The following is a 16,805-nucleotide window of genomic DNA, read 5'->3' as shown; positions in this document are numbered from 1 at the left end:
GAGACGTTCCAGCCACACCCACTGCTCTGGCAGAAGGGGTCCAAGTGACAGTGACAGCTGCCCTGCAGGTTCCCCAGGGTTCCGCACTGACAGAAGAGTGGAGACACCACAGGAAACGCAGCACTTCGTGAAAAGACCGCCCAGGGCTCCGCAGGGACACTGCCTCAACAAGGCCTCTCGCTTCCTAGCCCTTAGCCAGCATGTGTGCGCCTCACTCCCCAGAGGGAGGGAAAGCCCCTCACCCTGGCTGCTCCTCTCCATTCTGCCACACGGCTCTGCAGCTGCCTGTGCCACAACCCCAAGAACGTGGGAAATGAAGAGGTGCTAGAGACAAGCCACAGAGCGGAATGTTTAAAAAAACCTCTGGAGTTTAATAGTACAAAAGCCAACACTTAAAACCAATTCTCCACAAAGAGCACATGGAGCACATGACTATTTACACACAGAGACGAAGGCAACCCCCAGCCTGGAGAGAATAAATACAGCTGCTCTATTTACAGGGGGCCTCCTCTCAGGCAAAGAAAGCAGCATTTGTGACACACAGCAGCATCGAAGTAACCACCACCACAAGGAGAAGGGAGGGAGGTGGGACAACTCCTTCTGGTCCTCAGGCTGGTTGCAATTTTAACAGCCAGTCCATCCAGGTGAACAGAGGACACAGCTGGGCTTTGCCACGGGACCTCAGAAAGCCTCTGCCAGGCGCTTTGCGTCTTGGCCCCTCCTTCTGTGGAGCAGGATGTCAGACTGGGCATGTGGAGTCTGGAATGCAGCTGCAAACACACTGAACTCTCCCACTCCAACTGCGGCAGTCCCAGTCGAGCCTACCCCTGGGTGGGCAGAGATTTGCCTGCTGCCGAATAGGGTTTCTCTTCACTCTTCCCTTCTACGCTGTTCCGAATTCCGTAGCCGAAGTAGATGGCAAAGCCTGCAGAATTTCGGCACTGGAATTATTCTCCAAGCAGCCACACCCACCCAGCACAGCCTTCACCCATCCCAGAGGGGCTAATGGGCCTTGTGCTTCCTCCCCCAGCACTACCCCTCCCCTCCGCACCCCACCCCCGAGGGGCAGGGCTGTCCTCGCACACTGGTGAGCAGCAGGCAGGGCCCACACAAACAGCAGCTACAGGAGGTGGATTAACGTCAGCCTCTACCAACTCCAGAAGGCAGCATCTCGCAGTGGCAGGACCCTGCTGCTTCTTCACGGTTCCACCATCAGCTGTGGAAGTCAGGGTGGGACAGGACATGTGGCCCCTCAGGCAGGGATCAAACTGTCTCCCTCCCACCCACACGCAGATCTCCTCTGCCAGGCCCATCGCTAGGGAACCGTGGGTAGCTGCCCTCAGGTCCTTCTTGCGGAGCACTTTTCCAGGAGGAGCGTCAGTCCTGCCCTCTGGGCCAGGCCTTGGCATCTGGAGAGCCTGCTCACTTACCTACCACCATCCACACTGCAAACCGGGCCCAGGTTCCCGCACTCAGCTGCATCATCAGGTAAATGTTAACAAAGATGCTGAAGAGTGGGAGCAATGGCAGGAAAGGCACCTGTGAGATGAGAGAGGCTGAGTCATGGCTGCCACCGCCAGCAGCACAGCAGGCAAAGGCTTCACTCCACCTCCCTACAGGATTGGGGGCTGCTCCCAGCCAAGGAGGGACTGGCCAGCCTCCTGGGGACAGACGCACTGGGAACATCAGCTCCCTTGCCCAGTTCTCTCAGAGAAGTCTCAGGGACCCTGGGCAGCTCTGACAGGCTGTCCCGTGGCTGGCCAGCGCCCATGGCTAAGCTGCCAGCAATGACTTACGCTGCCCCCACTGAGGGAACCCGCTCTCGGCTGTCACTCTTACTTTGAAAGTCAGCTGGGCGTTGCTCTGTGGCTGCCTCCAGACAACAATGGTGGGGAGCACAACAAAACCAAGGAGCAGTGCACAGGTGACAATCCAAGCCACATTGCGCCCCAGCAGGGAGTCCATCTTCTGGGCCAGCAGCAGGCAGAGGAAGGTGATGCTCAGAGCTGCAAGACAGAAGGCGGTGTTGTGCTGTCCAAGCAGAACAGCTGCAGCCCAACTTTCTAGTCTGACTTCCGACACAGCCAGCAGGTGCCAGCGTGTCCCGGCCAGGCCCATTACCAGTCACGGCTGCTGGGCTGGCTCTCTCCCCTAGGCTGCCTGCAGATCCCTGGGACCTGTCTTGTCCCTTGCCAAGCCCCGCGTGACTGGAACCACTTCCCTTCCGAAGGCCCCTGATGCAGCCCCTGGGAATCAATGACGTGCAGAACACTCTGCCAGCACCAGCCCTCCTCCCCAGACAGTGGTCCCTGTCACAGAATCACAGGGCTGGAAGGGACCTCAGGAGGTCATCTAGTCCAGCCCCCTGCTTCAAGCCGGATCAATCCCCACTAAGTCATCCCAGCCAGGACTCAAAAACCTCAAGGGATGCAGAATCCACCACCTCTCTAGGCAACGCATTCCAATGCTTCACCACCCTCCTGGTGAAGTAGTTCTTCTTAATATCTAACCTACACCTCTGCCTCTTCTGACCATTGCTCCTTGTTCCGCCATCTGACACCACTGAGAACAGTTTCTCACCCTCCTTTTTAGAGCTCCCCTTCAGGAAGTTGAAGGCTGCTATTAAATCACCTCTAAGTCTTCTCTTCTGTAAACTAAACAAGCCCAAATCCCTCAGTCTATCCTCATCGGTCTTGTGCTCCAGCCCCTTAATCATTTTTGTTGCCCTCCCCTGAACCTGCTCCAGCAAATCCACATCTTTTTTATACTGGGGGGCCCAAAACTGGACACAGTATTCCAGATGGGGCCTCACCAGTGCCGAATAAAGAGGAATAACTACTTCTCTAGATCTGCTCAAAATGCTCCTCCTAACGCACCCTAGTATGCCGTTAGCCTTCTGTCCCCCAGAGCATGGCCAGGGATATGAAGTCCAGCATTTGTGCAATTGTGTAGGAGACTCCGGTTAGATGGGAACGCTAGGAAAGCTTCCCCAGACCAGCTCAGCCCAGGAGTGAGCGACAGACCCGCATTAACGGGCCACGCAGCACAGCCATGTGCCCTAAACGGTTGGTGGTTCTCATTAGCTCCCGGTGGAGGGGCAAGACCCACAGGGGTCCTCCACTCTCCAATCCTGCCCCATGCTCTGCATGTGGGTGGCTCCTGAGCAGTCCCAGCCCAGCACAAACACCTTGCTCCATGGTGACAGCTCTATCAGACCCAACCGGTCCATGGAGCCTCCAAGCAAGCTGCCCCAGCCCCAGCCAGGGGCACACTCCCTGTACCCGACTCCCACACTGTCCCAGAGACCCTCCAGCAACCCAGCAGCCCCTGGAGTTCTGCAGATTCACAAAGGGGCTGTGTTCTCAGCCTGGGGGCACACTGCAAAGGCAGGGCGTGCCCAGGACATCTGCTCCGATGTGGATTTGGCAAGAAGCCTACTCGTTTCCTGCCTCTGCACGTCACAGGCCATGGCTTCTTCTGTTCCAGACCCAATTACGTCAACTGCCATCGCTGCGTGACTTGGAGTCTCGCTTCCTGTGCTCCTGCCCGGCCGAGGGAGAAATGCAGCCAGGCACTTCCTGGCACACTTACCAATGACTGCGGTGCTGATGTAGACAATTTGCCCTGATGAGCTGGTGGGAGTTTTGCAGCAGGGTCTGAAGAGGCTTCGGCAGGTGACCTTCTCCGTCTCCGCTGGGGAGTCGCTGATGCGGGGGTTCATGATCACCTTTTCCTCTTCGTTCCCATTCAGCTCCACCATCTCCAGGCCCTTTGGAGAGCTAAGCTGATCTGGCTGGTACCTGAACCAAACCAAGGCAATGGTGACTCCACATTAGCAGCATGCTTGGGTGCTTCCCAGCCAGGGCATTCAATTCAGAGGGCCCTCAGCACACAAGCTGTAACCCAGCCAAGCCTTTTCAAGTGCTGGCTGGAGCTACAGCCACTGCCATCAGTGACCAGCTGGCTCAGCACAGCCTGTCACAGGCACACCCAGGGCCTCAGCACAGAACTCAAATGCTTCTGGGTGGGATTGACCAGTACCACAAACCGGGGGCAGCTTTCACAAGCTTCAGGGCTGGGTGCTGGAGCAGCTTCCAGCCATTCCATGGTATCCAGTGCTCACAGAATGGGTTGATGGCTCTCAGGCCCCACCGCACCAGTGCTCCAGCACCCCTGCACCCCGTGACTGCTCAGCCTCCACTTCACTGACCCTCTACAGACACCTCACTTGGAAAGCTCACAGCAGAGCTGTGTTCACAGGCTGAAAACTTCAGGGCGCACATGTGGCCTGTGATGTCAGGCAAGGCTTCCGTTCCTCTTCCAAGAGCTGCTAGAGCACGAAATGCCCAGTCCCCACTTCAGAGCCCATCATGCGCTGAGCATCCCAAGGGAGCTAGAAGGAGAGCTGCTGACGCCAGGCTACGGAGGCTGGTCCAGGACCTGACTAATGCCGTTCCCAGCTCAGCACCCCGGCAAAAACAGCTGCTGGCTCCCTGGGCAGCCTCCTACAGCAGGCAGGGAATCGCTGTCTGGGTAGGGGGAAGCTCAGCCTGTATTATGCGCTCTCCCACATCTGGCTGGCGAAGCAAAAGTTAGACCCCAGGGACCCCACAGCCCAGTTCAGATGGCAGCAAATACTCAGAGGGACAGGCTGGGGCAGCCACTCACCTGAGGATCAGCACACAGACAGATACCAGAGAGTACGCTAGCAAAGTGCCAATTGACATGAGGTCCACCAGGTCCTTCAACTCAAACAAGAGTGCCATCAGAGCTGAAACACAATGGCACAGTGTGAGCACAGGCCCTGGGCTTGCTCAGCTGGGCAGCAAAGCCTGAGGCAGAAGGATACAGCCTCTGCTTACCTGCAAAAATACCTGACACTACAGTAGCCACCAGGGGAGTCTTCGTCCGTGTGTGCACCCTGGAGAGGGCCTTGAAAAGCAGCCCATCCTCAGCCATGGCGTAGATCACCCGGGGCATAGGGAACATGGAACCCAGCAAGCTGCAGGGAAGAGCAGTTAGTCCAACAGTCACTATACGCTGCCTCAGTCCAGGTCTCTCGCCACCAGGCGCGCCACCTGGCTGCTCCCTGGGGCCTCTTCCAGAGCAGCCAGTATAGAGATCAGCACAGGGCCCTCCATCTCACCTGGGCCCGTTACTTGAGGGCTGGTACCTTCTGACCTGACCCTAAGAGTGGGCAGGAGTTTGGTGGAGAAGCGGAGCAGCTGCCAATGAATGGCTGGTGAGAACAGGCTCACATCTGCCTCCCCTGGCAGGGTCTCTCCCGGCTCTGCAGGAGCCATATTTGACAGGCAGCAGCACTGTAACAGCATGACCAGTATGGTTTCTCTGTAGCCACACTCAGAGGCCTAGAGCTCTTCTGCAGCCAGAATAAAGAGCAGCAGCCAGTAACTGTGGTGCTACAGGTCACACACTTACACGCCATCTACATTTCAGAATAAGTGTGTCACATCAGGCTGTTAAGAGGGAGACCACATCCTAATACCACCCTGTGTCTCCAGATAAAGCAACAGATCTCAAGATAACTAAGTTTGCTTTACCTAACAGCATTTCATCTGGCAAGCAAGGACTTATCACCATTCTATGATGATTGTCTTCACTCGTCTACTGTTCTCTGTATAATCTGTCTGCTTTGTAATTGCTCCCATTTGCTGTATAATTCATTTCACTAGGTGTAAATCAGTGAAGGTGGTGGGTAATTGTGTTACCATATGTTATGCCTGGGTAGTAAACTTATACTAAAATGGTTGGTTGAGGTATAGCTAAGCAGGACTCAAGTTTCACTACTTAAACTGGTCTCCAAGAAGGAAAACAACACAGGAAGAGGAGGAGGAAGGCAGGAAGGGTAAAAGGATGGAAGAAGGAACACCTTAAAGAAAAAACCTGGGAGGACTCACCCCCCCAAGACCAGCATTGCCAGACTCTGAGGTGCAGCAACCAGCATCCAGAGAGTGACTGTCTGTCCCAAGAGAGGAAGTTTGCCAGCCGTATCAGGATTAGCTAGCACAATGCTGAGGGCTTAGTATCTATTCTGCTTTCTTGGTAATTGTAAATAGAGAACAAGAATGTAAGGGTTTTTCAGTGGCACAGATCCTGCAGACCCACAGAGAATTACACCCTGAGCCCTAGGAATTGGGTAAGGGCAGGAGTTTAAATTAACAGGCTCAAACCTCGAGCCCTATGGATTGGGTAAAGGTGTGTGCGCGCCTGAGTGTGGAAGAGAGAAAGAAATTTGTGCAGGGGTCTGTCGTCTGTGCTCCCCAGTAGCTTCCTCATGGGACAAAGCTGGATCGACAGGGCCCTAAAGCACAGCAAGGAAGCGCCCAGTAAACTCAATTGGTTCCCACCTCCAGGCTTTCCCTACAGCTGGAGTGCACAGCCAAGGCCAGCAAGGCAGAGCCACATCCCTGCAACACTGAGGAGCAGGAGCCCCAAACCATGGATGGCCAGGAGGGGGCTTTTGATCCAGCCATCTCCTTGCACTGAGAACAAGTTCTCACCACGAGCCGCACGACTGGAGCTCTGAGCCCAGCTCCCATTGGCGCAGAACACAGCCACCTAATGCAAAGGCTCCAATGGAGAGGGGTAAGGAAGGAACTGACCAGCAGGGAGTTCCCTGGGGCTTTCCTGAAGAGGAGGTGGGCTGAAGAGCATCACCTACCCTGCAGAACAGGCTGTAGTGCGAGGACACCTGTTCACACTCACATGCTGCTGCAGCAGCCGGACAACAGGCTTGGGTATTAACAAGGGACTCAGGCCCAGCAGCTCGCCTTTGCTAGGGCCTGAAATGGAATAAGGGCCAAAACTGGTGCCTTGCTGGCAGGTCTGGTGCCAGGGCACTGCAGAGTGAGTCCACAGAGGTTACCCCAAGGCTGCACATTCTGTGCCATGGAGACTCGCAGCCACACTGGGTGCCTGCCACTGATATGTGCCCATGTCACACATGAGCAGCAAAGAGATGTTTGGGCTCATGAGGTTCCTAGGGCACTTGCCCCTCCACATGGAGCGCACCACTGCGGGACCAGGCACGGAGGCTGAGCTGTCTGGGAGGGAGTGTTCCCATTTGGGCTGGGCAAGGGTCTGCTTTCACCCCCATGCACTAGCACACCAGTCAGCTGGGTGATTCTGCCCCTCCTGGTGTTAAAGCTACAGCTGGTCAAGCAGGGATGTGGCCAGCCAGTGACTGCCATGTTGGGGAAGGACAGGAATCTCCCTCCTTCCCAGAGCCAGAATGAGACCCGGGGAAGCCATCACTGGAGAAGGTGCTGGGCGAAGGCCAGAGTCTTACCTGGTTGACAGCGCGCAGAGAGAGCCAACGGCTACAACATACCGGGCCGGCTCCCAGCCCACGTCCTTGAAGGCCTCAGGCAGGGGACTGTCCTTGTTCAGCAGGTAGTAGGGCACCATGAGGCTCAGGGCCGCAGAAACACCAAAATATGCCACAAAGCAGATCAGGAGGGACACAATGATGCCAATGGGGATAGAACGCTGAGGGTTCCTGGCCTCCTCCCCTGAAAGAGAAGCAGAGGTGAGAAACTTGGACCACCAACATCCGCCCTCCTCTGCACAGCCGCAAACGCTGCACCACTGGAACGCGAGAAGGTGGCTCAAAACCCCATTGCTACAGGGCCACTCTCACCAGCTGGGCTTTTGAAAGGCCAGGAAACTAGCTGCAACATGGCCCGCGGTAGTGTAGTCTGGTCAGTTTCAGAACCTGACAGTCAAACAGCCAGTGATCCAGTTGATTTCGTGAAGCTGCTGTGGCTAAGGGGAAGAGCAGCCGAGGCAGAGCCGGGGGTTATTCCACAGGGCAGCACTCCACAATGAAACAGTACTAGCTGAGAGTCAACATGGACAACGGAGTGTCTGAGCAGGCCCAACAGACAACACCCTAGTAGAAATCCCGGGCACGCCCAGAAGCAGGCAGGGCAGAGCTCAGCACCAGGCAATTGGCCAGGGATGTCACTGGTGGGGTCCACCACACACCCCTTCCAGCTAGCAGGCTTTGGGCTCCAACTACACAATGCCCAGTACCTTTTTCCAGGACCTACCTTCCAGGCCAGCCCACGGAATGCTCAAAAAGGGGTGAATGGGGACAAAAAGAGCAGGGACTTCCAGGGCATGAGCCATGGCACCCAAGCACCCTACTTCTGTGACACCTGCCAAGGTCCTGGCTCCACTGGGGGCAGATGTAGTGAGGCTGCACTGTGACCTGGCTGGCCTGGGGCCATGCAACAGAGCTCACTCAGAAGTCTGCTCAAGGTACTTGGTGGCAGGGAGGGAGACCGGGGGTGAGCTGCTGTGGGCTGGAGCGTTCAGACTCTCGCCACCCTGGGCCTGCAACACCCAGCAGCACTCACAAGCCTGCATAGGTGACAGGAGACCAGGCTCCAAGCTCTGCCCCAGGAAGCAGCAGACCCCACAGGGAAAAGAACCCATCTGCCTGCTGCCTGTTTTGTTAGGAAATGGGGCAGACCATTCACAAGAACCATTTTCTACAAGCAGGCTGGTGAAATCCCATCCTGCCCACAGTGCCCAGTACCACAGCTGATCCTCCGTGTGTGCAGAAAGGAGATTTCCAAGCCTGTCCCAGATCAGGCATTGAACGCTGCTCTCAGCTGCACTCAGCAACTAGCCCCACCCCTGCCTCCAGCCCCACGGGGATCTTCAGTAGCTCATTCCCCTGGCAAGTGCAGCTGTCAAGGGCCTGGCCACTGCCAGAACCCCTCAGGCAATTCCAGGCGGCAGAGACTGCTGCACTGAGATGGTGACTCACTGGGGAAGGCCAGGACATGCCCCATCCCAAACTCCTGGAAAACAGGGCAGAAGCAGCTGCTTTACCTGTGGTGGCAATGCAGTCAAACCCGACAAAGGCATAGAAGCACGTTGCAGCGCCAGAGACGATCCCTTGAAATCCAAAAGGAAGAAAACCCCCTGACCCCAGGGAGCCAATGCTGAAAGAGGAAAGAGACTAGTCACGGTTTTGGAAGAATCTGGATCAACATCAACCTCCTCTACCTGCTGGAGACAGAGCTGAGGAGCTGCTCATCAAATGCAACATGCAGGTCTCAGTCTCTGCACTCGGTGTAAGGCATCAAGCCATGGGAGCAGGTGTCTGGTCACTATGATGCTGAACAGCCCAGGACAGGCACAAACCAGACAGCGGAGCTGCAGGGAAAGCTGCCTGGCACACTTCCTGCCATGGAACAAGCCCGCAGCAGAAGGCAGCACTTTAGACCTGGCTAGCAAGGGGAACATCAGCAGCTGCCAGAGCAGCTCCTGTCGTTGGGAAGGGGCGGAGTTGGGCTGGACTCCCACCAGCAGGCAGGGTCTGAGGAGTGCAATGGCCCCCTACCCGATGTCCTGACTGACAGCTGTGGCAGAGTGGTTGAGATAATCCTTCTCGGTCAGCTGCCAGTTCTTGATGCTTCCCTTCACAAAGCCCGAGATGATGACAAAGCCGAGAACCAGCAGGTTCACTGCAGTGAAGATCTTATTTACTAAGGCAGATTCGCTCACACCAAAAGCCAGCAGACCTGGGGAGGGAACACAAGAGAGGCTAGGAAGAGGTGCACCAACCACACCCTCCCGCAAGCAAAGCCCCTGACCCAATGCTCTGCTGGGGCCAGCCCCAGCCAGAGCCTCCCATGCTACAGCTCGTGTGTCTGTCCAGTGCTTGGCACCTCTCACCTGTGAGCAGCAGGACCAGGAGCAGTGCAAAGAAGTCAGGGTACTCGGCGAGCACGCCTGGCACGTGCAGGGAGGCGCTGCTTCTGAAGAAGCCTGAGATGTGGTTGCCAATGATATTGTCGAAGGCCGAGCTCCAGGCACGGGCGACACTCGCCGTCCCTAGAACCCAACAGGAAAGTTGCATGTTAACCAGAGAAGTGTCTAACATGCATTGCCCCAGCCCCCAGCTCAGCCGCCCAGTGCTGGGCAGATAGATGCTTTTCTCACAAGAGAGCCATGGCATTGCCGGGCCTGCAGGCAAGACCTTGGGATCCACGTTCCCCATAAAGCCTTTGGCTGGCTGCAGTGTCCCCGGGAGGTAGGCAACGCGAAGCCCTGCTGAGGCAGAGGTCACCACAGAGGGGACCCCGACACTGGCTGGCCTGGCAAGCAAACCTCAGACTCCGTCCCTAGACCCCAGTGCTCCACGTCCAACAAGCAGAGCCACCACATGCACCCAGGAGTCCCCACCCTGGGAGGGCTTGGTCGACTTCCTGTCCTAGCAGCGACGCTTCCCCATGATCAGCAAACTCAGGGAGTTCAGGCCTCTCCCCAGAGCGTTCTATGCGATGCTACGGGGAACGTGGATCCCAAGTTCTTCCCAGCCTGGCCACCCTTCCACATACCTATCACATAGGACAGGATCAGGTTCCAGCCAGTTGTGAAGGCCCAGATCTCACCCACTGTGACGTAGCTGTAGAGATAGGCAGAGCCAGTTTTGGGCACTCGAGCCCCGAACTCTGCATAGCAAAGCCCAGCCAGAACAGAGGCGAGCGCAGCAACCAGGAAACAGATAACAATTGAGGGGCCAGCCTTTTCCTTGGCTACTTCCCCAGCGAGCACGTACACGCCTGCCCCCAGCGTGCTGCCCACCCCTAGGGCGATGAGGTCCAGGGTGGAGAGGCAGCGGGCCAGCCGGGTGTCCTCCACACTGAGATCCACAATTCGGCGGCGAATCAGCTTCCTGCCAAAGCCAACCATTGTTTTCTCAAACATTCTGTCTGCTCCCTGGAGGCGCTGACTGCTCCGAGCCCCTGAAAGAAAGCATCACTCCATTACCAACAGGGCAGTAGAGGAAGCAGACCGGGACAGCCAGACAATACTGCAGAGCTCTCAAACATGCAACTAAATGGAGTAGTCCCTGCTGCAGAGCTCTGGCAAATCTTGGGGCCAGGCTAGCTGATATATTACAGTGAAGAGATCTAGGCTCCATGAACACCTGTCAAGTGATCCACTCCCTCCGGGGGCCACCTGGTCCAGGACACAGATGTGCATTCTGCCAGTTACATGGGGACTGGGTACACAAGACCCAGGCACTAGGAGGCAGCGACTTTTCTCTTGGTGTTTACATGGTGCTCCTCTCCATGGCACCAGGCAGATTCTCAGCCTGTCTCAGCACAGCATCCGCACCCCGTGCCAGCCTCTCCCCCCAGATCACAGGCAGTGCTGCAGAGAGCCCCAGCAGGCACTATGGCTGGGAGACCAACCATCAGAGGAAAAGGCCTACAGTGTACAGTGCTGGTCTGGAGAGCTTCGCAGTGCCTTATACTGGACCCTGGAGTAAGAACAGGCCCTTTTCCTAGCGCCTGTCAGCAGAGGAGCTCCAAGGGCTCTGTGTGCCTCACAGAAGGGTAGCAGGGTGTTGCACATTCACACAACCAGCTGAAATCCCTGCTCCCCCAATGCCCCAGCTCAGTGGTTGGCCCCAAGCCCCAGGACATGCAGGTGCAATTGAGGTGGCTCACTCAGGGCAGGAGAGTCGCAGCTTTGATAAACAACAGGAAAACAGGACTGTGAATTTACTTTTGAGTACTCTGCATGGGCCTCATGGCACTTCCAAGATCATGCAGTTGACACGCTTTGGGTTGACATGAAGAGGCCTGGACTTGCCTCGCATCAGCCACTGGGTCGTTAATTTGATTAATGAAATTTTCATATTTCATTTTGTTTGGGAGAGAACATAGCACACAATACCAAAGAGAAGAACAGTACCTCTGTCCTTCGGACATGCCAGCCACCATGGTATCTGCAGGTCAAAGTCCATTTACTGGACCTTCACTGGCCACCTGAAATTCAGCAATGCAGAGCAGCTTTCATATGCTAACACTCTGGCTGTTCAGATGAGTTTTCCCCAAGCTCTAAAGCCCAGTGACCTTCCACAAGTCAGTGGTCAAGGCCATGGTTAAAGGAGACATTTGGAATGCAACGAAGTTTAGACCACGATTTTTCACCTGCACAATTCAAGAACTGACCCAAATAATCTTCAGAAAGTGCTAACATAAGCTCTTTCTTACATGCCAAATCTCAGCACCAAGCAAATACTTAATGGAAGAGTAAGACCCCAAAACTCAGGATTTACTCTGGATTCAGCCAAGCTTAGCTACAGCAGGACAAGCCAGGCAGGTGCAGCTCTCTGATGGAAACGTCAATGGAGCAGAAGAGGCTTGCTTTCCAAACCACTTCACCAGGGTGTAAAGTCATCCTGAGAAAGCTCTTGTTTACACTACATCTTACTTCACTGTAACTTGTATCATGCTCAGGGCGGCGGGGGGGGGGGGGGGGGGGGGGGGGCGGGGGCGGCGCTGGGGTGGTGACTAAGCCACAGCCCTGAATGACAGGTGACATCAAACTCAGCACTGGTTTAGAAAGTGCTATCTCCACAGATGGGAGAGTTCTTGCCCACTGACTTGGAGTAGCTCCATCACAAGTGGGTGCAGTAGCATAGCTGTAACCAGAGTTACAGCAGGGCGCAACAATCTGGCGGAAGTTTGTTAACTTGCAGCTACACCTAATCCCTAAATGAATCAGCCCTGTCAGTCTGCACTGGCTTGCTTTTTTAACCCTAACTTCCCATAGCTCTGTATCCGTTCTGCCTTGGAGAACAGACGCAGCTGCCTACAACTCAGCTGTCACCCAGGATGACAGATTGCGCTAATGACACAAGGCAGATCATACCAATTCCTCTCCCCAGAACTCCAGGCATAGGAAGAGCTGTTCTGCCAGGACTCGGGACAGCCAGGGCATGCAAGCTTGTTCCTCCCCCTCCAGATACCAGGGCATTACAGCACTTCTGGAGCATAGGACTGCTTGTTTTTTGGAAAGTATCGGTGCAATATGTGAGCACACAGGTAGGATCCCCAACAACTTCAAAGTGCCAGTTTAAGTAACACTCATGGGGAACTGCAGTAGTTGCTGACAGTGATCACCAGAATTATAAGTGCCAAATTATTTCCACTATAACCAGATGCTTTACCGTGATCCAATTCTGGCAGCACTTACTATTGGGACTGAATTGTCCATGGGTAGAAATCAGACAACAATGATTCTATTGCTGTAAAAATCATGAATTGCAGCCATCTGAGCCACACAGTGAAGAACCCTTCCCAGATCACCTCCCATCTTGCAGGGGCTAACCAAACCTGCCGGTCTCAGATTTGGCCCATAGCTACTTCCTGTAGTACAACTGTGTGCTGCAAGCAAAGCTATTCAGTTAGCTCAAGCTTGCACAATGAAGTCTGAAAACTGGGAAAGATAGAAACTGCCAGAGAGGTCAAACCCAAGGTCCACCTACTTGGTAGCCAGTTTGCCCATACCAGATATTTCAGAGGAAGGCAAGCGTAAGAAATCCTATACTAGTAGGGAAGAGCAGTACAGCCTGTTCTCCACAAAAGTCCCCAAGCCCCTAACATAGATGGGCTTAAGCAGGAGGTTTTACAGTCCTCACAAGAGCAGCACTGAGAGGCCATCACTAAAATTCTGCACACTTTGCAGCCTCGTACAGCAGCAAATGCACGTATGAGCTACAGCAGTAACACCCTGCACTTGGCGCCACTGCAATGGAAGAATTCTCAACTCCATCTTGGCCCTTGAAAAGCAGCGTGCCCATAGCTGTTCAGTGGCACCTTCAGCAAACCAGGCTACCAGTAAGACACCAGAGACCAATAACTTGGGCAGAAAGCTGAGATAGGACAGAAGAATGGGGAAATGTTTCAGCAGCAACAGTTTTCCTTACAACCACCAATAATGTGCAATCCCGACCAGGAACCTCTGCAGCTCTACTCTTCACCCCTGAAACAGGAAGCCAGACCCTACGTACAGCCCGATTTGCATTATTTTATGTAAACCTCTGGGTTTGTCTATTTCCAGCACCCTGAGCTGCCATCTACATCCGTCAAACAGCCATCTGAATGCAGATACAAAACAACCTCAGCTCCAGCTGCCAGACACAAACAGGCTGTTACCATGAGGAGCATCCCAGCTGCAGCCATCTACCAGGAACAGCACAGGACTCAAGTAGGATCTGCATAGGGGACGAATGCAGCAACCACACTGAATTAAACCATTCTCCTCCCTCATGCTGTTGACAGGAGCTAAGGAATGACAACATTGCAACAGGGAGGCTAAGCAGCTTAGGAAACCTTAGTACCTTACAGTAGGAAGCTTTATAAGCACATGCAAAGCATACCAGGCAGACTCCAACCTAACACAGTAAAACAGAAGCATTTCAAGGGAAACAATCTTCCTCTAGCAGAACTCGAAGGCCACAGCACACACACTTCTAGTCTGGCAAAGCTGGGCAACAGCCACCTGAGAAGCAGCTGCTTGTCCACTGAGACCCCAAGTGCTCACCACAGGAGGTGAGGCAGTGAAGAAGCAGCCTCCCACTCTCCAAGATGCCAGCAGCTGCGGGAGGGCTGTGTGCGCTGAAAGGCAAGTCGGCAGCCTCAGTGCTACATCTGAGTACAGGAGGCTAAGGCTGGCAGTGCGAATAAGCGAGAGCACTCCCTGGCAGGAAGGGCTGCACAACAGGTGTGAGCTCTGGAGAGCAGGACTGACACAGGAGTCAGAGCAGGCAAGTGAGTCTGGGAAAAGGGAGAGAAAAGTGCTCCAGCTAATTGGGCCATTCATGAGGATCTTCCAGATCAACCACAGCTCAGAAAAAACAACAACAGAGAGGAAGCTGTGATAGTCTATACACTATCAAAACAAAAAGCAGTCAAGTAGCACTTTAAAGACTAGCAAAATAGTTTACTGGGTGAGCTTTCATGAGACAGGCCCACTTCTTCAGACCATAGCCAGACCAGAACAGACTCAACATTTAAGGCACAGAGAACCAAAAACAGTAAGCAAGGAGGACAAATCAGAAAAAGGTAATCAAGGTGAGCAAATCAGAGAGTGGGGGGGGAAAGCTCAACTGTAACAGAAGCATATTGCAGAGACAAAACATCAATGACTCCTGAGCTCCTGGCCCCACAGTGCTTAGATGTGAGTACCCAGAAGGGAGCACTGATAAAGCTGTTACTTACAGACCATCTGTGAGGGAGGGAGCGTGGCACTATCCATGGGCAGCCTTGCGAAGGGGTTCGTGGCACACACTGAAAGCATCTTATGCAACACTGTCACTTGGAAAAAGCTGGAAATCAAGCAGCCTAATTCCGCTGAGCCCTTGAATTCTCATTCTCATCTACAGAAAATCAACAGCTTCCTTCCTGCAGAGGGGTAGATGGCTCAACTCGCCCCCCTTCCTGCCTCATCCTACAATCAAACCAATCAGAAGAGGACTGTCTCCTCTGAAGTCCGTCATAGCATTGCCTAGGAGCAAGCGAGCAGATCCGGCAGCAGCTGACAGAACAGGAGCCATGCTCACACACTCCATCACCAGCCGCTCTCCTCCAGAAGTGTCAAGGGCCATGTGAGTTCGTTACGTGGATGCCAGAGAGCCAGGCGAGGGAAACAGCCTTCGCTGACTCTGCGCAGGACTCCACAGGTCCCTTGGAAACACTGGGCACATCTCGACACCCACGACTGCCTGAGGTGCCACCCTGTCACTGCTCCTGACAGCTGCCTACATGGAAGTCTGGCTGACACCACCACAACCATGAGCTCCACAACACCAACACATCAGGGTGCTAGTGATGCACTCGACAGAGTGAGTCACGGCTGAAGGAACAGGCGAGAACGGGCTCCGACTGCTCCTTTTACATTGGACAAGCAGGAACACGGCCAGGAAGGAGGGAGGGAGAGGGCCAGGGCCCTGCTTCGCCCACAGGCACCTACTTCTACTCTGCTCCAGCTGCAAGGGGCTCCCCACCCGCCCTCCTCCTTAGCGGCTGTGGCAATGGGGGGTTTGGATACGGGCCAGCCTTCTCCTGGTAGAGACCAGTCAGTCACTCAATGAGGGAGCCGAGCCCAGCCCCAGCCCCAGCCCCAGGCCGCCCTTCTGCCCCCCACTCAATCTGTGGCTCTCTGGCAACACCTCCTCCGGGCCTGGGGAACCGCAGCAGAGCGGGGCTCCCGGCGAAGCGCCAGGCTCCCCTCCCCGGCCTCCAGCCGGAGCAGGGCTTCGGCGCGGCCTTGCCTTGTCTCTGCGCAGGGGTGACCTGCCGGCGCCCCAGGCCCTCTCGGGAGGCGGCTGTGGCGGGCGCACCCCGCCGTCCCCCTCACTCGGGAACCACCTGTTGCCCAGGGCAGCCGGGGCTCCGCGCGCAGCCCCGGGACGGGGGGTTCTGCCTCCCCGCTCTCCTAACGCGCCGCAGCGCCGGGACTCGCGCGGGAGCTCCGAGCCCAGACACCCCTGGCTGTGAAGGGGGCTCGCCCCGGAACCCGGCTGCACGGCCCGGCGAGCCGCTGGTACCCGGGCGATGCGCCGCCGGCCCAACCACTGCGCTCCAGCCCGCGCCCCTCGAGGCGCCGCTGCGCGGGGTTCCCCGCGTGGAGGGCTGAACCCCGGGGCCCTCAGCGCCACGGGCCGGGCCGGGCCGGCTGATGTAACAGCGAGCCCCTCTTGCGCGCCCGCCCCGCCCCATGCCGCGCTCAGCTCACCACGCGGTCCCGCCTGCACAGCTCTGCTACTAATGAATGGGAGCCGCGCGGGAACAGCCAATTTACGCGGCCTGGCCCCGCCCCCCCCACGCGGAAGGGCCGCCCCTTCGGGGGGCGAGGCGCAGGGCCGGCACGTGGAGAGCAGTCCCGCGTGGCGCAGGGCCGGGCAGGGCACAGGGAGAGGAGCTGCGTGTGGGGGGACCCAGGGCCAGGCATGGGGAGAGGAGCCCCGG

The 16,805-nt window shown here is 55.8% G+C and overlaps 1 protein-coding gene across 2 annotated transcripts; it reads right to left on the bottom strand.

Moving 5' to 3' along the window:
* Positions 1 to 358: 358 nt before the first annotated feature.
* Positions 359 to 16,580, bottom strand: SLC7A3 (solute carrier family 7 member 3). Of its 2 annotated transcripts, none has more exons than XM_075007474.1 (12): positions 16,573 to 16,580; positions 10,377 to 10,784; positions 9,712 to 9,870; positions 9,377 to 9,557; positions 8,863 to 8,975; positions 7,310 to 7,532; positions 4,863 to 5,002; positions 4,669 to 4,771; positions 3,592 to 3,800; positions 1,840 to 2,006; positions 1,431 to 1,539; positions 359 to 925 (listed from the first exon to the last, which is right to left on the bottom strand). In XM_075007474.1, exons 2-12 carry the CDS (start codon positions 10,744 to 10,746, stop codon positions 822 to 824), a joined length of 1,878 nt encoding a protein of 625 aa, XP_074863575.1. In that variant the 5' UTR covers positions 10,747 to 10,784; positions 16,573 to 16,580; the 3' UTR covers positions 359 to 821. The 2 variants fall into 2 exon arrangements, with proteins under 2 accessions (XP_074863575.1, XP_074863574.1); XM_075007473.1 differs by lacking the exon at positions 16,573 to 16,580 and adding an exon at positions 15,057 to 15,111.
* Between the last annotated feature and the right edge of the window lie 225 nt (positions 16,581 to 16,805).

Source organism: Carettochelys insculpta, chromosome 13 (assembly GCF_033958435.1).
Source record: "Carettochelys insculpta isolate YL-2023 chromosome 13, ASM3395843v1, whole genome shotgun sequence".
In the NCBI taxonomy this organism is placed as follows: domain Eukaryota; kingdom Metazoa; phylum Chordata; order Testudines; family Carettochelyidae; genus Carettochelys; species Carettochelys insculpta.
Note: the sequence above shows the minus strand (reverse complement) of the source record. Positions and strands in the feature narration are given on the sequence as shown.

Excerpts from the sequence above, each read along its gene's own strand:
- SLC7A3 (XM_075007473.1), bottom strand. The coding sequence starts at position 15,093 with ATGGATAGTGCCACGCTCCCTCCCTCACAGATGGTCT. Across the intron at positions 10,785-15,056 it reads CCCTCCCTCACAGATGGTCT|GGGCTCGGAGCAGTCAGCGC; the intron begins GTAAGTAACAGC and ends GCTTTCTTTCAG. Across the intron at positions 9,871-10,376 it reads GATCCTGTCCTATGTGATAG|GGACGGCGAGTGTCGCCCGT; the intron begins GTATGTGGAAGG and ends GTTGGGTTCTAG.